General features: G+C 53.2%; 3 protein-coding genes across 3 annotated transcripts; all 3 read left to right on the top strand.

Annotated features, from left to right (window-relative positions):
• Nucleotides 1-1,081: 1,081 nt before the first annotated feature.
• On the top strand, nucleotides 1,082-2,520 carry LOC120704643 (gibberellin-regulated protein 5-like). Its single transcript, XM_039989109.1, has 2 exons — nucleotides 1,082-1,331; nucleotides 1,432-2,520. Exons 1-2 carry the CDS (start codon nucleotides 1,263-1,265, stop codon nucleotides 1,711-1,713), a joined length of 351 nt encoding a protein of 116 aa, XP_039845043.1. The 5' UTR covers nucleotides 1,082-1,262; the 3' UTR covers nucleotides 1,714-2,520.
• Nucleotides 2,521-12,003: 9,483 nt separating this feature from the next.
• LOC120704642 (galactoside 2-alpha-L-fucosyltransferase-like) lies at nucleotides 12,004-13,986 on the top strand. The gene is made up of 2 exons (XM_039989108.1): nucleotides 12,004-12,222; nucleotides 12,304-13,986. The coding sequence occupies exons 1-2, from the start codon at nucleotides 12,081-12,083 to the stop codon at nucleotides 13,794-13,796; spliced, it is 1,635 nt and encodes a 544-aa protein (XP_039845042.1). The 5' UTR covers nucleotides 12,004-12,080; the 3' UTR covers nucleotides 13,797-13,986.
• Nucleotides 13,987-16,192: 2,206 nt separating this feature from the next.
• LOC120704641 (galactoside 2-alpha-L-fucosyltransferase-like) lies at nucleotides 16,193-18,337 on the top strand. Its single transcript, XM_039989107.1, has 2 exons — nucleotides 16,193-16,594; nucleotides 16,691-18,337. The coding sequence occupies exons 1-2, from the start codon at nucleotides 16,324-16,326 to the stop codon at nucleotides 18,169-18,171; spliced, it is 1,752 nt and encodes a 583-aa protein (XP_039845041.1). The 5' UTR covers nucleotides 16,193-16,323; the 3' UTR covers nucleotides 18,172-18,337.
• Nucleotides 18,338-23,288: the final 4,951 nt, after the last annotated feature.

Genomic DNA, 23,288 nt, shown 5'->3' with positions numbered 1-23,288 from the left:
AGCTTGGGCCAACCAAAAGAAAAATGGTTGCGAGGCGTAATCGTAAAAAAAAACAGACGGGGTCTTTTTTCACGGAAAAAGAAAGCCGAAGAACGGAGGATGAGAACGGACCAGCAGCGCCGCCACTCTGCAGGCCCAGGATCCCAAGCCGTTAACTTGATGGCCCATATGAGCCTACTTACTGAAACATCAGTGCATCTTTCCTGTCCCGTGGGCTATGGCCCAACCCAGACATTTAAAGATGGAATGGAATCAACAGCAATGCTACTGCTGGGCCACCCACAAACAAGCATCTGAGAGGGCCTAGACGTGGAATGGTGGCCCATCATGGCGGGCCAATGTGCGTGTGGCCCAAGAGTAGTAAACTAACTGTATTTCGCCGGTCCATGACCTAGCCCAGCCCATGTCCGGATGAGCTACTGGCGGCGGACACGACCCACGGCCCTGGTGCTCTTTCGGCCTTTCTGCTAAATCCCCTCCAGTCTCCTACACTGCAAATAGCAAGGTTACCGGGTTTGACATGCCCCGCTAATGGTGCGGGATTTCCATCATTAGGTAGGCGGATAGTTTTAATCAAGTCCTACTAAATAGAGTAGTAGCTGTGCTTAGGGAGGAGGGATGGATGCACATGCCAGTGCCCAATGCCATGCCTCTCCCTACATAGGAATCCTAACTCTCCCCTGATTTGTTCTTTCCTAAGACCGATCTCAATGCGAGGGTTATAAGATTGTCATAATATTAAATTTGCTAATATATAGTAATAGTATGAGTGTCATGAAATGTGAGGAGTGTCATGAAATGTGAGGAGTGTCATGGTGATGAGATCCTCCACTGACACCGTTCTTAAGATTTCAATCTAGATAACTGTGTCGATGACACTCCCACTGAAACTCGCCTCATGCCTCACCAACAGTTGCACTAAGCACATGATACGCCATCCAGATCTGCTCGGAATAGCATCCCCAGATTCAGCAACCAGTGCTGCCACCCACTGGCGCCGCACATGCAGCCTGCCGTGCCCGGGCCCGTCCTCGCCGGGGCCGGTGCGCGCTCCCTTCCATAACTGCCCTCACCTCCCCCCTGCCTGCCGGCTGCCGCCGTGCCATGCCACGGTGCCACTGCCGCCGCCACCACCACCACCGTCCACCTCCTGGCCCTGGCTCTATAAAACCTCGGCCCGGAGCAGCTGCCTTCTCCTCCCCAAATATCTCGCCCCGTCAGCAGCTTCACGCACAGCACAGGGAGAAAAAGGCCGGCTAGCGATGGCTGCCAAGGCCGTCTCCTTCCTGGTGCTCGCGCTCCTGCTCCTCGCCGTCGCGGCGTTCCCCGTGGTAAGCTCGCGGGCCCGGCCCCCATCCTCCCAGCCATTCCCCGTGCCTGGCGGCTGGTCACCAACTAACCGATTCGTGTCCTCTCCCTTGTCTCCCGCAGGTGGTCGTGGCCGGCGGCGGCAACGGCAAAGGGTACGGGTACGGGTACGGGAACGGGAACGGGAACGGGAACGGCGGCGGCGGCAACCTGAAGCCGTGGGAGTGCTCGCCCAAGTGCGCGTCGCGGTGCTCCAACACGCAGTACAAGAAGGCCTGCCTCACCTTCTGCAACAAGTGCTGCGCCAAGTGCCTCTGCGTGCCCCCGGGGTTCTACGGCAACAAGGGCGCCTGCCCCTGCTACAACAACTGGAAGACCAAGGAGGGAGGGCCCAAGTGCCCCTAGATCAGATCAGATCCCGGCCGCCATTGTTCCTGCTCCTCCTCCGGTGGCCGCTGCTGTCAAGATCCACCGGCTTACTTACTTACTGATGATCCCGGCACTGTTCGTGCTCTGTTCTCCCCCTAGCTGCTAGGTGTGCTAGTGATGCACTGCCAGGGTGCGCAGACAAGGCAGGCGAACCGGGGCGACCCATGCCGGTCGCGCTGCATGCCCGCGTGGCTGGGGCGTTGGGCTCGTGAGCCGCCCCTGCTACTGCTAGGCTGCTACTACAGGTCCAGGACCCGTGTCGAGCGTTACGCCGTTACTTCACTTGCCTGCCTGGAAAACGAAACTGCAGAAAGGTTTAGGCGCTTCTGCTCTCTGCTTTTTTACGGGTCCGCCGCTTTCCACAACGATTTGCGATCTGAATCTGATTAGCAGCACGCAGTCTGTGACTGTGAGGGGCATGTGGTTAGGCCCGCGGAATGTTGGGCGTGGATCAAGATCTGAAGATCTCAAGGCGGTGGATGATTTTTTAATCAGTGAACAGGAGCTGCACAGTAGTCGCTAGCGCCGAACTCCTCGCCGATCGATTTGGAGTGCTGGGAGAGAGCGCGCGGGCCCGGGAGAATAAATGAGCCGGCGGCGTCGCTAGCAACCGGCGAGGACATTTGCGGGTGGCCTTAGATTCCAGCGGTCCCGTATCCTAATCGCCTTTTAGCGCGGCTGGATTGCCGGGCACATGGCCCGCCGGGGACAGGGATTTTCTATTTTGGATGTGTTTAGATCTGTAAAATACTGGTAAAAAGAATCATATTGGATACTGTAGCACACTGTATGACTTTTCATTTGTTTGTGGTAATTGTTGTCCTACCATGACCTAACTAGGCTCAAAAGATTCGTCTCGTCGTGTACATCAAAACTATGTAATTAGTTTTTTTATTTACTTACATTTAATACTCCATGCATGAGGCAAAAAATTTAATGTGATAGGCGAATAGTGAAGGTTGGAGAGAGAATTTTTGTAACTAAACACAGCCCAACAGTAGAGCCACTCCGCGCGCCCCGCTCTGGCTGGGAAACCTAAAACAGAGGTCGGCTCGTAGTCGTAGGTAAGGCTATTATTACCCGGTCCGCTTGCGAGAACGGTAACGGGGCCGCATGCTCCGCCGTCCATGGTCCATTTGCTCCTGCAGGAGAACCCCGCCGCCGCCGGCGCAACTGGCTCGAGTCATCGTGCATGCCGGCCGGCCGGCCGGCCGCGGCCAACTCGCGGATGAACCGGCGAAGGCCGCGGTCCGCGCAGAGGAACCGCGGAAATTAGGCCGGGACGGGAGGCGAAGCTGAGCATGGCGGTACGATGCTCTCGACATGCAGTGCCGACGGGTGTGCTGGTGCTACTTCTGTTGCCGGAGTATAGCCGAACGCGCTGTCCCCGGCTTAACTCGCGCGCTGCGGGAGACAAAGGCGTCGGCGTTTGGGCGTGATTCGGGGCCGTTCCGCCGGCTGCTGCTGCTGCCAGCACGGCGCGCGCGGCCGGCACTCGACGACGACCAGGCGGTGGTAGTAGTACCATCACCGATGACGCGCCTTTACTCTCGGCCGCGTTCGCATGTGAGCGCTGGCTGCTGCGGCCTGGCTGGGTCGGGCACTGCTGGCACTGGCACTGGCACATGGTGGTGGCCGGGGATCGCCGGCTAGGCGGCCACCGCTGGGGCTCACGCCGTCACGCGGTCCTGGGTCCTGTCCGGCCCCGTGGTGGGTGGCCGCCCGCCCGGCGCTGGCGGTGGTGCAGCAGCTGCCGGTGGGAGAGCCGGAGCGGCGAGGCAAGGTAACATGGGAGACGGCGTGCAGGCCGTGGGCGCGCCAAAGTTAGTTGGGGCCGTAATGATCGTCGGCCCGCCGATCGGGCGCGGTCGTCGAGGGTGCCCACTGCTCGCTTGCTCGCCCGTCCGCGCGAGCGCGCCATTGTCTTGTCGGCGCTGACCGGCGACAGTGTCTGAGGCAGAGGCAGCCAAGTTGACCCATGGGCTGGGCTCCAACGCTAGCTAGAATACCGGCCAGGTTCAAAACATGCGGGCCAGCTACTTTGGCGTCCTTGAGCTTGGGCCAGAGGCTGCGCTATGGGCCTGCGGGGCTGTGCAGCTGCAGCTGCTTGTGCAGCCAGCTGTACCGAACGGGCTGGATCCGGCCCATAACAACGCCAACAACGAACGGGCTGAACCCGGCCCATAAGGATCAATCTGGAACCCACCATAACAGTTGCTCTGATGTTAAACGGATGACAGCCACCATCAGACATGGACAATGATGAGAAATTCTCAGTTTAACATCCATACACATAAGGATGTAGCTACGGGATCTAAGCTCAGATTTGCTTGTTTTTGTTTTTGAGATGTGAGGAGGATGAAAAGTCCCCACCTAAATTCCAGTAAACCAATAATGCCAGGCTAGCCAGTAATAGTTTTGGTGCAAGGCGCCATGCAGGTATTGGATCGCTATACGGTCAGATTGTTTTTTTTAAAGACCTTGACAGCTTGTCTAAAATCTATCTATTATTATATTAATAAGGGAGTGTTAGAAGAAGCTAAAAAAAGCCACCACGTTCGCCGAGAGGGTCAAGAAATTCCCACGTTAATCTAAAAAAGAGAAGAATTTGCACCGTCGGATTTTATGAAGATCTAATGGTCTATATTAACCTAAAGAGTCCAAGCCAAATACTAGAAGAAGCTAAAAAAAAAAGCCACCACGTTCGTCGAGAGAGTTTAGAAATTCCCACGTTAATCTAAAAAGAAAAAGATTTGCACCGTCGGATTTTATGAAGATCTAAGGGTCTATATTAACCTAAAGAGTCCAAGCCAAATACGAATTATAAATATAACTAGATTAGGAATCTAAAAATAAACAATTCATCAACGTGATACATACTGTCTTTATATATGTTTCTTTTTCTTTTCTATCTCCCCCCCCGAAGATGTATATGATACAGAGGAGTAGATGAGATGAGACACGAAGATGTATACGATACGAAGGAGTAGATGAGATGAGAACTGAGAAGCCTGCCGGCCAGCATCTCAAAAGGTCCTCATCAGCTTGCACGCTGCTAGGCCATCTTTTGTGCTCTCAAAGCTCATGCAGGACACAGTGGTGACTCCATTTGCAAAGGCAAGGCTGGCGACTCCATTTGCCCTAGCTACTACGATTGCAAGCCATTGAGCCACGGCGTAAACTGCGAGACAAAACAACAGCAACATCCCTGCTCTAGCCGGACAAGAAAGCGAACGACTGGGTAACACTAGGCCGCGCCTCACGGCAGGCACATGGTCTGGCCGCTGCACGTGTACTTGCCTGTCCAATCCTGTGATAGGGAGAAGGAAGCTGTTAGCTGATTTAGCCTGGGCTAACAACAACCCAAATAAGGGAGAGGTAGACCGGCAGCTGTAGCAAAGCGTATGTTGTCCTTATTTTGTCATTATACATGAATATATTTTGTAATACAGTATCCAAATCCAATTAGCCAATTAAGAAATATCAGGCTCTAAGGTAACTATTGGCGGCCAATTGAAATTCTTTGATTGTGTTCCGTCCAACAAAATTTAGGCCTGGACATGAGTCATAACAGGAGAGAAGAACGAACGTCACTTGCACCTGATGGCCGGGACATGATGAGAGGAGATTGCTGTTGTGGGAGCCTCCTGACACTGATACTGGACATATCAAAATCAATGTTGATGATGTTGTCTCTATGCAGAATCACAAGCTGGTATTGGCCTTGTGAGTGGGGATCACACATGTAAAGTCATACTTTCAGTCTACATAGATTTTTTTAGTCCGACTGTATGGCGGTCATTCACTACTATCGAAATAAGGGGCCCGCCATCCTTATTCTATTATTCACCAACCAAGAGGCTACATATTGCAAGAATGCTTCAAAATTAGTATCGAGTCATGTGAAAGAGAGCAGAACAATATCACAAATGATCTAGCTTAGACCATGAAGCTGCTAAACCATAGCGTAGTATGGCACGATTGCTCTCCGAAGCGTTAAAAGCAATAAATATCTTTAATTGCTTGGATAGTATAATCCCCTTCTGAAGTGTTTGAATAATTAATAAAATTTTCTCTTTACTTGCAAAAAATATGAAACTAAAATACATTTTAGCTCTTTTTTGCGGGTACATTTTTAGCTTCCTCAATCGAGGAGCACGCATACCCACAGTAGAGATCCATGTAGCATTGTTCCCAAGCATCCGAGGCACGAGAAAGCAGCCTAGCTATGAGCAACATGGGAAAAAGTTCAGTTGTGTAGCCCTTTAACGGAGAATAAGAGCAAAAACATGTTATGTTTTGCTCCAGATACAACGATTCAATTTTCTAAAAATGAGAGAACAATTGTGGAATTTTTTTTAGAGAAGCTAAGTTGTTACATCGATCATTCTCAGCTCAATTGATCACGAATGAAAGGTAAAGGTATACACAAAACAAAGAATACAAAAGAAGAATATATTATTGTTTCTCCATTTGTTATTGGGAAATATATACATAGCGACTACCTCCAACGCTTTGTTTGCCGAATGGATATTTCCCCTTAAATCCTCACGCTGTAGCAAGGATCAAAATCGAAGCCAAAAGATCTCTTGAAGACAGTTTGCATAAAGAGGTACACCATTTTTTCTCGAAAAAAACAATGTTTTGGTGTAGGCATTATGTAGATGCGATGTGGTTTCAAACTTGAAGGCAATGGGATTATGCACAATTTTGAGAGGGGCTAAGAATTTTTTTTGGAGTGATCATGGAGACTTGGAGAGGCACAAATTGAGAATTCAGTTATTGCACTCTGTTCCATATGCGCCAAAGTGTGAGCAGAATCAGTGAACCAAGCCCCTTCTTTTGCTGATTCGCATAATGGAATAGCTGGCAGAACCAAGATTTGAGATCGAGCTCTGCAAGCCAGCTGGTGGGACAAAGTGAGGGACAATGAGTCCAAGCCGATATCTCAATCCAGACTTGTTTGGAAAAGGGGCATTTAGCCACTAGGTCAAATTTAGATTCAAATTTTTTTTGACAAAAAATGTCACATTGAATGTTTGGACATATGTATGAAGTATTAATTGTGGACAAAATAAAAACCAATTGCACGGTTCGCGTGTAGATTGTGAGACGAATCTTTTGAGCCTAATTGCGCTATGATTTGATAATGTGTGCTACAGTAAACATTTGCTATGACAGATTAATTAGGCTTAATAAATTTATCTCACAGTTTACAGTCACAATCTGTAATTTGTTTTGTTATTAGTCTACGTTTAATACTTCAAATGTGTGTCCGAATACTTCAAAAACTTTACGCCAAAAGAATTAAACACATTCTGAAAAGCTGTTTTCAAATTCCGATCACAAAGGGGGCAAAAATAAGACTTCGACCAACTGCGTTGCAACAGCCTGTCAGCCGTCCATAACCTGTTTTGCAAGAGAAGCCAGGTGGAGAACTTGCACCTGGTGGGCGTGCACCAGCCGAGCCCCGCGAGTCGCACGACCGCGCAAGGTGTGGACGGAGATCTTCCTGCTGAGCCTGGCCGACGTGCTGGTGACCACCAGCCAGTACACGTTCGGGTACGTCGCGCAGGGGCTCGCCGCCCTGGAGGCCGTGGGTGATGTACAAGCCGCCGGCCGGCGACGGTCGCCCTGTTCATGGTCCGGGTTTAGCGGGTTTTTTGAACCAACCCGCCCAGCCCAGAATGGAGCAAGTTAAGCGGTTTAAGACCCACAGGTTGGACGGGTTTCAACGGATTCACCGGCGTGGTTGCCGCAGTCCCGAAGCGCATGGGGTAATAGCTTGTGAAGTTTCGACTGGCTAGAAAACTACTCCAAGATGCTTCTTCCAAGATGCTACGAGCAGGTCGACGGGTGGAGCTCAGCCTCCGCGGCAGCAGCGAAGAGCTTCTTCCAAGATGCGGCGGGCAGGTCGACGGGTAGAGCTCAGCCTCCCCGACAGCGCCACGGGCGGGACGACGCTTGCCGTCGCTGCGGGCATGGCCGTCGCCAGCGGCAGGTAGGTGGAGGTGAGGCAGTCGGAAGCAAGTCGCGCTTGACCGATGTCGCGGAACCGTGCAGGGCGCGGCTGTCGCGTGCTGCGGCGAGCGCAGGAGAGAGCACTCGGCGAGCGGCGCAGACATGCCGAGCTCGGCGGCCGCCGCTGCCATGGCCGCACCACCGTGAGCAGCCGGACCGGCGAGCAGATGGCGCTGCGGAGTGCCGGGAAGGTGGACGAGGTAGGCCGGCGAGGCCTCCGCTGCGAGGAGATCACCGCAAGTGAGCTAGCGAGAGGCGGCCGTAGACATCGCGCACGAGCACGAGGAGCCGAGGAGGAATGGGGGTGCGGGACGCCATAGAGCAGAGACGGAGGTTGAAGACAACATTTATGTATCACCGGGTTAAGCGGTTCAACCCAGACTAAACCAACCCGTAAGGGCATGCAGAAACTGTTTGATCCGGGCCGGTTGCCCATGTTTGGTGGGTTGGAGCCGGACCATGTACAGGGCGAGGCGACGGCACAGCGACGGTGCCGTGTCGGACCTGTCGTGCGGCCGGGCCACGTCGATGGAGCCGTGCTTCTTCGCGGCGCCCAACTATACAATCTCTGGAAGAAGCAATGGCTGGACGCCCACACGGTCGTGCCACACGTCCAGCGCTACGCCGACTTCCCCTCGGGTGGCCTGATGCCTGGAGCTGTTACTATAGATGTACATGCAGCTCGCAGCCAGGAAGCCCATTTTTTGGCCTGACCCAAGCCCAGCCTGGCACAGTTGCCTCCATGCCCGTGCGTTCGCCCCGCCCCTTGCCGCCGGCCCCTGCTCGCCCCTCCCGTCCCTGATGCAGTCGCTCGCCGCACCCCTCGCCGTCGGCCGCCACTCGGCCCGCCCCTTCCCACCGGTCGCAGTTAACCCGCCCCTCACCGCCAGCCCCTGCTCGCCCCGACAGGTGCAGCGGGCGGACGGTGCCGATGAGCTTCGGGCGGCCCGGCCTGTGCTATAATGTCGGTGAAATAGCATCTAGGCCCTAGTGGGTTTTGGAGCATTGATTGACAACATAATTAAAAGACTAACTTATTTGTATGAGATTATGAACAGGTATTTAATTATGAAATGTGTATTAAAAGAGATGGCTCAAGTGTTGCATGCAAGCGTGTTTATCCCATTGGTATAATGTGTATGTGACAAGCAAAACAAGAAAACAAAAATAGAGCAAAGTATTCATGATTGGTATAAAGGCTCTAATATTTGCGAAGGCTTGTTTCGATCTATGATGGGATTCAAAGTGATAAATAAAGATTTTGTGAATGAGATGTGATATGCTTATGCATAGCCTCAAATATAGAAGTTCTTGTCACATGTGATAAATGGATGTTAACTTAAGAAGCAAGCAAGCAAGGCAAAAGAGAATGAGACATGAGTTGATACAAATATGATGTCTCAAATTGGAAAGCTTGCATATAAGATTGAATTGAGAATTCGAATTGAGAATTCAAATTGACAATGAAGATTTCATGCATGACACAAATCAATATAAGTTCAAGATGGACGTCTAGGATAAAGGTAGAGGACCGAGATGCGTGTTTCAAGAGGCTACGCAAGCGACGGCTTGGGGGAGCAAAGAAACCGATACGGGTCAAAGGCCGGAGATCCTAGAGTCATGGAAAGCTCTATGTTGAAGAGTGTCATTATTCAAGAAAAGAAGGTGACTTGTGAATCAAGGTGGATTTCATTCCTATGCAATTCAAAGATTCAAAGTCACTAGCTCAAAGTAGGTATGCTCAAAAGAAAGAAGATGTTGATGTCCTCACGGTATTGATCGAAGGGAAGTCGGCATAATCATATTATGAAGAAGCTCAAGTAATTGTGGAAATTGTATATTTCATTTGTGCACTTGAGTATAGGTATGCCGTACTATCAAGAGGGATGCAACATCAGTAGGTTTAGACAATATCAAAAGTGCTCAAAAAAGTCCCTAGAGAGTTTAGCCTAAGTAGTGAGAACTAACTACAGAAAACAGAGAGGGACCGGTCTGACTGGTCCAAGGGACCGGTCTAACCGGTCTGAGCAGGGTGAGCCTCCAATGGCTAGTTTTCAAAATAGACCGGTCTGACCGGTCTAGGGGACCGGTCTGACCGGTCTAACACTGACAGGGCAACGACTAGTTTTGTGAGAAGGGGTATTTATACTCCATGACTTCACCCATTCGTGGGTGCTGATGCTAGAACATTTCAGAACATCTTGAGAGCCTTGTGAGCACTTGGAGAGTCCTCCCCAACCTCTCTTTGTGAGAGTTGCTTGATTCAAGGTGAATCTTTAAGTTGGGTTGAGTGAATCCATTCCTTGAGAGCCATTTGAGTAAGAGAGAAACATCCCGAGCTTTGAGCACTTGAGGTTGCGTCGGCCGACTCGATTGAAGCATTTGTTACTCTTGGAGCATCGGCTCCTAGACGGCTAGACGTCGCCGGCTAGCTCCCAAGATTGTGGTGAGCAGCGGCAAGTTTGTTGCGGCTTCGATCGTGTGCCAAGAGGGCGCATGGTCATATAGTGGAGAAGAGGAGATAGCTTGACCTTGGAGTCACTACGAGCTTCCTCAACGGAGAGTATGATTCACACGTGGGTGCACAGGGTGAATCCGAACTTCGGTCAAACAAATCACCGTGTCTTCATTGCATCATCTCTATTTCGGTTTGATTTACTTACATTGCATTTATAGTTTTGAGTTTGAATTGTGCTTCCGCTCGATCTACTTGGGTGTGCTTTACTTGTGTGTAGGGACTTGTTTATATTGTTAGAAATACTCTGCAAGACACATATCCCAAGTTTGTTATAGGTTAAGCTCGAGAGGGGACTTGTTTCTACTGACTGGGCTGTCTGCCTGCACAGACCGGTCTGGTAGACCGGTCTGACCGGTCCAGGCAGTCCCAGCTGGGATTAAGCGCCAAATTTTGAAGAAAAGACTATTCACCCCCCTCTAGGCTACGACATCGCGTGATCAAAATCCTTTCAGTCGGGCTGGCCCAGCATGAAACAGGCCCGTGGGCCCATGCATGGGCCATCGGGGGAGCCCGTGGGCTAGCACGGCACAGCCCGCTAGGACATAGGACCGAGCTATGCACGACCCGGTAAAGAACGGGCCAGGGCCATGGCCGGTCCGAGCGGTCCGAATGGCCATCTATAGCCGCTACTCACTCCGTTCCAAATCAAATTAGATCTTTATTTACAGAAGTCAAAAGGACCTTTAGAATGGATAGAGTACTAGTCGAAGATATACTAGGCCACGATTATGAAGATAATTTGTATGACTCCCATGCATGTTTATGTACTTGAGAATTACTCTCGACTCTTCTGTCCGTTTTTTGTGCAAGCGCTTGCATTGGTTTCTTAGGAAGAAGATTTGTAGCGGATGGATGGATGGATTATTATCTGTAAATTTAATTGGTCGTGAGTTACATTCTCATTGGTTGAGTTTGAAATTGCCATAGTTGACATGCTAAATTACGGGTGGATGGAGTGCTAGATGAATGTAGTGATAAAATGTGTAAGAATTATGGTACATTTCATCACAAATTCTTTTTGTGACGATTGCGTCCTCTATCTCCCGAGGCTATAAAACGGTGCATTGTTCGACGGAGCGTCCGGTGTAAATTTTGCCTTGTTTGCATCTGTTCCGAGTGCTGCTCGTATCTCCCAAGTTGCGGTTGTTGATTTTGGTTGTGGTCGGGATTTAGGTCAAGTTTCTCTCGAAGACAATACATTGGCTCTCCCATTCATCCGATCCTCTGGTCGCCGCTCTCCACTCGGAGTCTCAAACCTACTCTTCTCGGTCATAGCACTAAACTCCCATCACATCGAGCGGCAAACCGTCCGAGATCGCTGGTTGGCCCACGTTTTTTTGCTTCTGTTTTGTGACAATTAACTTACGCTGCAAATGGAACGGAGCGGCCAATGGATTTGCCCCTTGTTTCGTCCCGATCCCAAGGACGTTGAATCACATCACCAAAGACATTACAGTGTAACTTCTTTGGTTAATTATAGGAGGCAACTGGCAATGGAGAATCTGTCAATGTCAGGAGGGGGGTAATAGAAAACCGGCTCAAGATCTTCACGGCCGAGTTGCAGCCTGCACCAACGTGGATTTACTCCTTATTACTTACGGCTGTAGTAGTCGTTGACCCCAATTTCAATTCAGCAGCAGCGACCAGGACACACTGCCCACTGTTACTACTCCTACTATATACCAGAGGAGAATTGGGGCGCGAGAGCAGCAGGGCAAGAAGACAGAGGGCAGAAGAGGCATTGGCCGGAGACCGAGGAGGCTCCGCGGTTCGGCGTCCGAGGCGAGGCGCGGTGGCGGCCACAATGCTCGCTGCCCACGCCAAGCGATCCTGCGCTTTGCTCACCGCCTTCGCGCTGACCGTGCCCACGCTCGTCATCCTCCTCGCCGGGGGCGCCGGCGCGCCGGCGGTCTGGGTTAGGAACGCCATGGCCACCTTCCGGCAAGGTGGACAGCGTTAGTTTTGTTTTGTGTCTGTGTTACGACTCCCAAAATTGTACGTTGTACCTGAAATTTAACGGTCCGCAGGTCCGGACGATTTCTACACGATGGCGGCGCACGACAAGCTTCACGGCGGCCTCTTGGTGGAAGGGTTCGGCCAGGAGTCGTGCCGCAGCCGGTACCAATCGGCCGCGTACCGCCGGAACCCCGGCCGGCGACCCTCGGAGCACCTCGTCTCCAGGCTGCGACGGCAGGAAGCCCGGCAACGGCGGTGCGGCCCCGGCACCGCCGCCTACCGCGACGCGCTGGAGCAGCTCAAGTCCGGCAAGAACGCCGCCGCCGCCGCCGCGCCGTCGCCCCCGGAGTGCAAGTACCTGGTCTCCATCTCGTACCGCGGGCTCGGGAACCGGCTCCTCGCCGCGGCGTCGGCGTTCCTGTACGCGCTGCTCACCGGCCGCACCCTCCTCGTCGACCCCAGCGCCGAGACGGACTCGCTCTTCTGCGAGCCGTTCCCCAACACGACGTGGCTGCTGCCGCCGGGCTTCCCTTTCGCGCTCTGGAGCCTCTACATAGACACCCCGGAGCGCTACGGCAAGATGCGGGAGAGCGGAGCGCTCAGGCCGCCGGGCGTGGCGAGCGGCGGCTCCCCGGCGGCGGCCGCGGGCACGCCAACGCCGCCGGCGTTCGCGTACATCCACCTCGACTACAACCAGACCGACCACGACAAGCTCTTCTTCTGCGACGAGGACCAGCGGCTGCTGTCGGGCTTCCAGTGGCTAGTGCTGAGGACGGACAGCTACATCGTGCCGGGCTTCTTCCTCCTGGAGACGTTCCGGGAGGAGCTCGACGCGCTGTTCCCGGAGCGCGACGCCGTGTTCCACCACCTCGGCCGCTACCTCTTCCACCCGGCCAACCACGTCTGGGGCCTCGTCACGCGCTACTACCACGCGCACCTGGCGTGGGCGCGGCGCCGGGTCGGCATCCAGGTGCGCGTCTTCCCCTGGGAGCCGGACTCGCCGGAGCTCCTGGGGCGGATCACGAGGTGCACGCAGGAGGAAGGGCTGCTCCCACGAGTGGTGGACACGGAGGAGGAGCCGGCCGGGCGGGGCGTCAAATCGAGCGCCGTCCTGATCACCTCCCTCAAGGCCTGGTACTACGAGCAGGTGAAGGGCATGTACTGGGAGAAGGCGGCGGCGGGCGGCGAGGTGGTGGTCGTGAGCCAGCCGAGCCACGAGGAGTTCCAGCACTACGGCCTGAGGTCGCACGAGTACAAGGCGTGGGCGGAGATCTTCCTGCTGAGCCTGACGGACGCGCTGGTCACCACCGGCAAGTCGACGTTCGGGTACGTGGCGCAGGGGCTCGCCGGGATGAGGCCCTGGGTGCTGCCGCCCAACCAGGCGAACGGCACCGCCGGCCACGGCCGGCCGTGCACCCGGGGCGTATCCGTGGAGCCATGCTTCCACACCGCGCCGCCGTACGACTGCAAGAGCCGGCGAGACTCCGGCGAGACCGTGCCGCATGTGCGGCACTGCGAGGACGTGCCCACGGGGTTGCAGCTTGTCGACCGAAAGGAACGGTGAATAGGACAGTTGTGTTGTAGGACACCACACCAAGCATGGTAACATTATGTATGTTGAACATTACATTTTTGGGTCTAGTTCACTCAAACTTGGGTATTCTAAAGTGACACGTTTTTTTTTCCTCAAATGCGTAGGAGAGCTGTGCATTTTGTATTAAGAAGAATAAGAATTCTAGTTTGTTTACAAGGCATTTTATGCATTTTGTATTAAGAAGAATAAGAATTCTAGTTTGTTTACAAGGCATTTTATGTGCAGTTCCTTATACGATTACTCGCAAAAGAGTTAACCTAATTTACGCACTCCGGCAGTAGTCCAAAGATCGACGTTGTTCTTGATGCGTTGCACGATCGCAGATGTGCCAGCAGCGTGACGAGACGTGCATTGCGCTCCTTCCAGATGTGCTAACAGGTGAGCATGAAGAGGGTGTTGAAACCCTTTCGCTTGGGTGCCACCATTCTTGTTCCTCCCACCATTCTTGGATACAAGCTGCATCCACACTGAAGTGGCAAGCGCAGTTTGCCCAAGATGGTCCTCCGCCACACCTCCTTTGAGTACGGGCAGTGCACAAGAATAGCTTGGCTCTCACTGGCACCCAGGACTTGCAGATATGGTCGGCTCCGTGGAATGGAATTCTTCCAATCTGAATCCAAAGATCGTATGGAGGCTTTTGGAATTGCCTTGGTTGAGAGCGGCACACCAAGTCTAGGTTACCGTAAAACTCTATCCATTTTTCTGGTTCTCATAATCCTGCTCTTTATATTTCTGTAGTGGGTAGAAATGGGGTGGAGTCCCCAAAACCACAACGTTTGAATATACCTTTTTCATGCTATTTCTTTCTTAGAAAATGGATCCGACCTTTTGCATCATTCAATGCATACGGCCATTTTCATGCTATATCTAGATGTGTTTGTGTCCCCATCACCCGACGTGCTTGCACACCGCTACTTCGAGACATCAGGGTTCGACTGCACACTCAGCTCTGAAACCACATCTCCGAGCTCCAACCATGTGTCATCCACGAATAGCATTGCATTGTCCGCCGTCGCCGAACATGACGCGGCCCTCAGTCCGATCGATGATCACTCGAGCAAAGTTTACACGGTTGCGCGGCAGCACGCACGGTCCCTCCGTCAACAATGACCACCATGCTGTACAAGTTGCTGAAATCGAACCGAAGCCAGCCAGATGCCAAAGCGAAGTTCATCTGGTCTAGCAGCACGCCTCCGCGAGTGCAGTTCTTTGGGTGGCTACTGATTAGCGACAAAATCCAAAGCCGAGTGAATCTGCAGAAGCGGAAGGTCCTTGAGGAGGCGACCTGTGAACTATGCCAGCATCAGCCTGAAACTTCTTTGCACCTACTCTTTTGGTGCCCTGCTGCTGCCAACTTCTGGAGGCGGCTGGGGTTCCTGGTGCCCAGCGATTTTGATGTGGGCGAGCTCCACCACTTGAGCAGGCCGCCGCACATCCCGGCTCTGCACTTTGAGACTTTTGTGCTGCTGTGCTGCTGGCAGTTGTGGAAGCGACGGAATGGTGTTGTCTTCCGAGGAGAAGCGGCAACAGTGATCCAACTACTGCAAAACTGCAAAGCTGAAGCCAGGCTGTGGGCATGCAGGCTTCCCCGTGCCGACGCGGCGCTTGGAGATGTTTGGTGCTCTATTTTTCATCAGGCAATGTAAAACTATACTACACACTGTAACAAAACCTTTTTCATCAGGTCATCTTGGGCCACATAAGCAATGAAAAATCAGGTGGGGGATCCTCTCCCCTTCCGGTGACCCTTCAAAAAAAAAAAAAGACCACCGATGTCGTTAAGTGCAAGTCAACAGAAAACCTCGTCGGTAATGGCGAGCTCACGCCCACGGCTTAGTAGCTTCTTTTTCTTCTTTTAGGCATGCCTGGGGACCTCATCTTCCGCGATCCACACTTGGGAGTGCTGCTAAATCTGACCTCCAAACTAGTAAAGTAGAAGCTATGCATGCGTGTCTTTGTTAATCGACCTTGAGTTTTGTCCTGGCGCGGCCAAGTAAACGCAGTTACCAAGTTGCATGTTGGTTTAGCGGCCAGCACTGCAGTGGCCTAAATGGCCTGTGTTTTGTTTATTACTTCGTCGGAGGAGGACCAACGGAATCGAAGGCCGCCGGCCGGGTCGCCGGAGACTTCGTCGGCCGGTGTCGTACTGACACGACGCGCGCTGCGGGCCACCAGATAGAGTAGTGAATGGCAGTGCGCCGGCGGAAGGGACGGGGCGCTGCAAGTTGAGCGAGCACATGCGCGGCGCGTCGCTCGAGTTCATGCCGGCACCGTGTCAACTTACCACATCGGACGGCGTTATCAACAGCAGCTGGTCGCTTGTGCTTTACCTCTCGAGGACTAATCTGATGGTGATCGATCGGCAGGGTTTACGTTGGCGTGGACTTCCTGAGACCTAATTAAGCAGCCACCGTAGACTGTTTGTGGAGCGAGATAGCTCTAGCCACAGCCTACTACAGTGCCAGTGAAGCGGCAGCTAGCTAGCTAGCTAGCCGAGATGGACGCCGGCGTCGACACGCGCAGCAGCGCGGGGGCGGGAGACGAGCCCAGCGGGTGGCTGGAGATCGAGGAGGCCTCGCCGTTCACGGGGAAGAAGACGGCGGCGGCGGCCGCCGGCGTCAGGCGGTGGAGCTCCGTGGTGAACGCCACGCTGGTGGTTCTGATCATGACCGCGCCGCCCCTGCTCGTCCTCCTCGGCGGCGGCCTCGGCGCCCCGGCGGTGTGGATCAAGTCCACCGTCGCCGGCATTGGCTCGCAGTCACAACGAGGTAATAACAAGGTAACCTCCTGTCAGTGCTGCGGCTTGCACTGTAATACCCCGGAAGCAACCATGTAATCCGAGCACTGCGGGGGTTTTTTTTCAGTTGCAGAACCGTCCAAGAAAGACGACGTGCTCCTCGGCGGCCTTCTGGTTCCAGGATTCGACGAGCAGGCCTGCGCCAGCCGCTACCAGGCCGCGTACTACTACCACAAGAGCATGGCGCGCCGCCCGTCGCCGTACCTCGTCAAGCGGCTCCGGGAGCAGGAGGCGCTGCAGCGGCGGTGCGGCCCGGGAACGGAGCCGTACGCGCGGGCGTCGGAGCGGCTCCGGTCCGGGCAGACGACGACGGACGCCGGCGACGGCGACGCCGACGGCTGCAGCTACCTCGTGCTCATCTCGTACCGAGGCCTCGGCAACCGGATGCTCGCCATGGCGTCGGCGTTCCTCTACGCCCTGCTCACCGGCCGCGCGCTCCTCGTCGACCCCGGCTACGGCAACACCCTGGCGGACCTCTTCTGCGAGCCGTTCCCGGGGGCGACGTGGGCGCTGCCCGCCGACTTCCCGCTCGCTGGCTTCAAGGAGCTCGGCGAGGACGCGCCGGAGAGCTACGGGAACGTGGCGGTGAACCGGACCGGGTCCGTCGCCGGCCTGGCCTTCGTGTACCTGCACCTCGACCACGCCGCGTCCCCGGCGAGCAGGCTCGTCTACTGCGACGACCACCGGCAGTTCCTCCACCGCGTGCAGTGGGCGGTCCTCAGGACGGACCAGTACATGGCGCCGGGGCTCTTCTTCAACCCGGCGTACCAGGAGGAGCTCGGCCGGCTGTTTCCCCGCAAGGACTCGGTGTTCCACCTCCTGTCGCGGTACCTCCTGCACCCGACCAACGCCATCTGGGGCATGGTCACCAGGTACTACAACTCCTACCTGAGGAACGCCGACGAGCGGCTGGGCATCCAGATCAGGGTGTTCGACAACAGCCGCAAGCCGTTCCAGAGCGTGCTGGACCAGGTCCTGGCGTGCGCGTCGCAGGAGCACCTGCTGCCGGCGGTGGCGACGACCACGGCGCCGCCGGCCCTCCCGGCCGCCGGCGCGAGGTCCGTGGCCGTCCTGGTCACCGGCCTCAACTCGTGGTACCAGGAGAGCATCCGGGAGATGTACTGGACGTCGGCGACCGCAGGCGGCGCGGTGGTGAGCGTGCACCAGCCGAGCCACGAGGAGTACCAGATCTGGTTCTACAGCAAGCACGACATGAAGGCGCTGGCCGAGATCTACCTGCTGAGCCTGACCGACAGGATCGTCACCTCCGGCTGGTCGACGTTCGGGTACGTCGCGCACGGGCTCGCCGGCCACACGCCGTGGGTCATGTTCAGGACGATGAACTACTCGGAGCCGGCGCCGGACCCGCCGTGCACGAGGGCCATGTCCATGGAGCCGTGCTCCCACGGGGCGCCCTCCTTCGAGTGCACGAGGAAAGAGATAGACAGGATCATCGACACCGGGGTGCTGCTGCCCCATGTCCGCCACTGCGAAGACATATCGTGGGGGCTCAAACTCACCGATCCGGCTGTCGAAAACAAGGTGTAGTCTTTTGACATCATGTCACGGTTTGGAGTTTAGACCTAGCCCCACTATAGTTTTTTTTGTCATTTTTCCCGTTTCGGCAGGCTGTACTACATTGTTCGATCTTCTTTGTGCTATACACTCGCTTTTTGTCATTTTCCCGTTTCGGCAGGCTGTACTACATTGTTCAGATCTTCTTTGTGCTATACAGTCGCGCTGCTAGCGCCCGGACGTCCGATGGGAACATCTTCCATCGGATGGTCTATGCAACATCCAAAAACAATGTTTGCAACATAGAAAATCAATATATGCAACATCAAAAATCAAGGTTTGCAACACAAAAGCATGTTGAAAAATTTTATTATCCATCCATTAATGATGAGAAAAAAAATCCGCCCCAACATCTGTTTTTATGTTGCATGGAATATTCCAAATCTCTAAATGAAAATGCAACATCCATGTGAAATGCATGCAACATCGCAATATTCAGATCTACTTTTACAACATTCACATGAAACACTTACAATATTTTAAAATCTCTACTGCAACATCATAAAATAACTATTGCAACATGACCATCCGGTGCTCGCCACAGAACTTCGGTCTTCCTCAACCTCCAGAGCTGCCCGCCATGGCCGCCGCCCGGAGCTCCTCCGACGGCCGGTGCAGCTTACCCCTGTCACGGGAGCATCGACCGGGGTAGGGAAAGGCGCGGGGGAGCGGTGCCCCACCCCCACCGCGTGTGCCCCATCCACAGGCCACAGCAACCGCTTAAAGCTGTCCCCATGCACAGAGCTCGCTGGCGCCTGTGGAGGGCTTGGCGTCTTCCCGGAACTCGTGGCCGTCCACATGGGACTCGACACCCTCCTCATGCGTCGCCGCCTCGTGCTGGGTTCGCTGTCGGCTCGGAGCTCGCGGCCGCCCGTGTGGGCTCGCCGCCGCCTCCCGTAGTTCCCATGGCCGCCCTCACACGTTGCTGACCTCGTGAGACGCCGCCCCGCGCTGCTCGCCGCCGGTCTGGTTGAGAAGCATGGAGGGGGATGGAATGAGGGAGGGGAGTCTAAATGGAACGGTGGGGAAAGGCGTCCGATCCATCGGACGCTTGATCCCTAGCATTACCGTATACACAATCAATCATACAGCCCATACTTTATCTGTACTGTGCATGCTGTCTTTGAAATGCAAGTGAATTCTTCTCTTCTCTTTGGTGATGATGTAAATTAGCACGCTTTTAAGTTTTCATACGTACTACTAATTAACATACACTAGTTAAAAAAAGCACTCACTCCTGTCACACCTTCTCCTTGGGGAAAAATCAGAACCGATACTGCTTGGATACCTCCATAACAACCTGCTCTGGTTTTTTATTCTTATTTTTTGACAAAATGAAATATCGATCTTAGTCTAACTCCATCCTTACCTATTGGGCAGCTAACAAGGAGGATACTCACGTGTATCTACGTAAGGATGGATCTAAACATCCGAATTCTTAAAACAAATTCAATATTTTAAAATAGATATGCTTAAAATTTTATGCTAATCTTTTTTTTATATTATCAAGCATATTATTACACATAAGAATAAAATTTTGTATAAATTTTTTTATGTATTATTTGCTCCCTACAATTAAAAAGGTGAAAAAAGATTCGTATCCGTATCCGATCCGTATTCGAATTTTTATATCTATTATTTGAGAATATATATGATAAATTTGAGGTTTAGTTTTTATGAATCTTTACAAGATCAATGTTAAATACAAGGCTATGAATTTACATAATAAATTCTATATCTTATTTATCTATAATTGAAGAAAATTAACCAAAAATCTGACATTCGAATAGACATCCGAATCCATCCTTATATCTACGTCAATCGTCAAATACTACCGCAGTACCACTTTAAAAACCGCAAGGGATGAGACCTACGAGCTACTCCCTTCGTTTTAAAATACAAATCAATTTGGATGTGCATAAACAGAGCTAGATTTCGTTTTAAAAGAAAATTATATAAGCAAGTAGTACGAATCATTTGTTTTCTGACTCCGTCAACACATTCTAGAAGTAAACGCAAGTACTTTTTTTTTGGGAGAAGTAAACGCAAGTACTTACGCAGTTGCATGCATGTTTGGCTGTTTCCTTAACCGTGTTCGGCAGCTGGCTTCCGGGCTGCTAGCGGCTGCTGCTGGCTGCTGCCGGCGTTCGGCTTGCTGCTTCCTGCTGGCTGCTAACGGCTGCTGCTGGCTGCTCGCTGCTGCTGGCACTCTCTGGTTCCCTCGCAGCCTTGCAGGGAACCATTGTTAAATGACGGCAAGATCTGTGCGGCGGTGGAGAGCCACTGCGCGCGGCCAGCCGCGAGCAACGGGTCACCGCCGGCACCCAATGTAGACGAAGCAGTAGCGTTTACTTGGACTCACCGGCGTCCTCGATGCCATCAGATGTTAGCTAACGAATCCGGTGGTGCAGGGTCATCTTTTCTTTTTTATGGGAATGCTCGTTACTTTATTTTATGCAAAGAGCCGTGATATCACGGACCAACAAGTCGTTTACAAAACCTGGAAGGGGATGCATCCACAAGATCGGATGATCCGGGTCCCTATCACGACCAAAGCGAGCCAAATCATGAGCTACAGAATTACAGGAGCGATTAACAAAGACCACCGACCACGAGGACAACATAGTATCAAGTATGAATTTCGCTTCTCTAAATAGAACACCCCCTGGCGCCAAATCGTGTTCACTTGATTGTAGAGCTTTCACCAGCATCGCAGAGTCCGTCTCCAAAATTATGTGCTGCATCCCCTGAGTTGCCGCAGCCTGAAATTCCTCAATGCACGCATGTGCCTCAGCACACAAAGCATCGTTCACCGTAGACAGGTGACCAGCACCTGCTAGCACTGCTGTCGCAAGATTATCACGAATCACAAAACCCCATGCTCCCATTAACTCCTCCTTCCAGAAAGCAGCATCAACGTTTATCTTCCAGATATCATGTGGCGGCGGCCTCCACCTCTGTGCTTGGATTCCTCCACCTGCTCCAGCCTGCTGTTTTGCTGTTGGCTCCTCTCGGCGTATGATAGAGCGAGCTCTGAATACCACATCTTCAATTGGCCTTCTCTGTTCCCCTGTATTTGCCTTGTTACGTGCCTCCCACACTGCCCAAAGGAGCCCAATGATCAGTAGCTTCCTTTCCTCATGCATAACTAGGACTTGTGCTGCAACTTGTCTAGCTGATGACAGATTATTCAGGCACAGCCTTGTTTCCTGTTAGAGTATATTAGGATATCTCCGGATATGGTAGATTAGGATTGTGTATCCCGACTTGCCTTATTTCTAAGGGAGGCTTCTTGCCCCCTAAGCAATATACTCCTATATAATCCGTCCATGAGGCTCAACAATACAATCATTTATTACACCAATTCTATTCTTCTACATGGTATCACGAGTTTGGGTTCTAATCCTAGACCTCAAACCCTAGTTTTCCGCTGCTCGCGCCGCCGGCGCCCCTCCTCTCGCACTGCCGGCGCTCCTCATCTTAACAACGCGCATCCAGCGCGCCCCCACGACGATCTTCTAGCGCCCCCCGGGAGATGTCGATCTCCGCCGGGGGCCGCGCTCTCCACCCCCTCCTCGGCAGATCGATCTGCCGGTCCTCTAGGTGTCGCGGCAGATCAATTTGATCTGCTGCCGTCGTCAAGCAACAACAGATTGTGAAGAAACTACCCTGGTGTTGCCGTCTGCGGGCTGGCCTTGCCTCCTCCTCTGCTTCTCTTGGCGGATCCTCTCCGCCCCAGCCTCCTACCCAACGCTCCTCACCGTGTGCTGGGACGCCAGCTCGCCGCCTCGCTGGGCCTTCGCCCACCGGTGGTCGTGGCATCGCCGGCCGCGCCGCACTCCTCCACCACTCTCCTTCCTCGACGCCGCACCAAGCTACATTTGCTCCGCCGGTCCTTGCTCCGTCGGGGGACGCTGCCGCAGCCGTGGCTGGCTGCGCACATCCGCTTCGGGGTGCGTCCTTCCTCCAGAGGCTGGGCGCCGCGGCAGGCGGATTCGCCCTGCCTCCGTGCGGCCTCTCCCTGGCGGGATTGAGCAGGCGGCTCCACTCCCACAACACCCAGTCCTCCGAATCAACCACCCGGGACGCCTCCTCTGCTCTCTCTTTCTCTCGCACAACACTCTGCTGGCGTGATGTGTCAAGAGGAAAAGATAAGATGGGTGAGGTGCTAAGCGCACCCGAGAGTTCTACACGAGAAATTGCTGCTGGTTCATTTTGATTAGTTTCTCTGATCTTTTACTCGATCACTGATCGAGATTGAGTCACCCACCGCCTGTCGACCTCGCGCCTCTACTTCGACGTCGGCGTGCCATATGAGGCTCAGCAATACAATCATCCATTACACCAATTCTATTCTTCTACATTTCCTCTAGGTTCAGAGCACGCCAGCACCTCTTGGCAAACTTGCATTTGAAGAAGCAATGGCCACCATCCTCATCCAACCTCCAGCATACTGGACACCGAGTATCAACCTCCATCCCACGCCTACAAATGCTTCTCTGCAGAGGCAGGCTATTGTGGGTAAATCCCCAGAAAAACTGTTGCACTTTTGGGGGGCACTTACTCCAAATTTTCTTCCAGCAGAAATCAGTATTAGATGGTGATGCACCTGAGCTTTCTGCACTCGAGCTACTAGCACCAACTTGACGACATGCTTCTCTTCCTTTGGTCGCATCCAGAGTATGGTATGCAGATTTAACTGAGAAAACACCTTTCCTATCAAAATGCCAGGCAATCAGATCATCCATTCCTTGCTTGATTGGTATACTGAGAATGCATTTCCAATCTTCCTCCCAGAAAACTTCCTCGATCAGTACATGATCCCATGTGCCTGTAATGGGGTCTATCAGTTCAGAAATTTTTGTCAGCAACGTTTGCCCTCTTGGGGTAATCGGCCTTCTTGTCACACCATCCGGGATCCATGGATCAAGCCAGATGTTGATGTTTGTTCCATCACCAACTCGCCAAATGAGCCCCTCGTTCATTGCTTTAACACCTCGCACAATACTGTGCCACGAGTATGACATGCCAGGCCCCTCCTGCACATTCAGAAGGTTCACCATCTGGGAAGTACTTCGCCCTCAAGACTC

The sequence above is a fragment of the Panicum virgatum genome, chromosome 4K, assembly GCF_016808335.1.
Source record: "Panicum virgatum strain AP13 chromosome 4K, P.virgatum_v5, whole genome shotgun sequence".
Taxonomy (NCBI): Eukaryota; Viridiplantae; Streptophyta; class Magnoliopsida; order Poales; family Poaceae; genus Panicum; species Panicum virgatum.
Note: the sequence above shows the minus strand (reverse complement) of the source record. Positions and strands in the feature narration are given on the sequence as shown.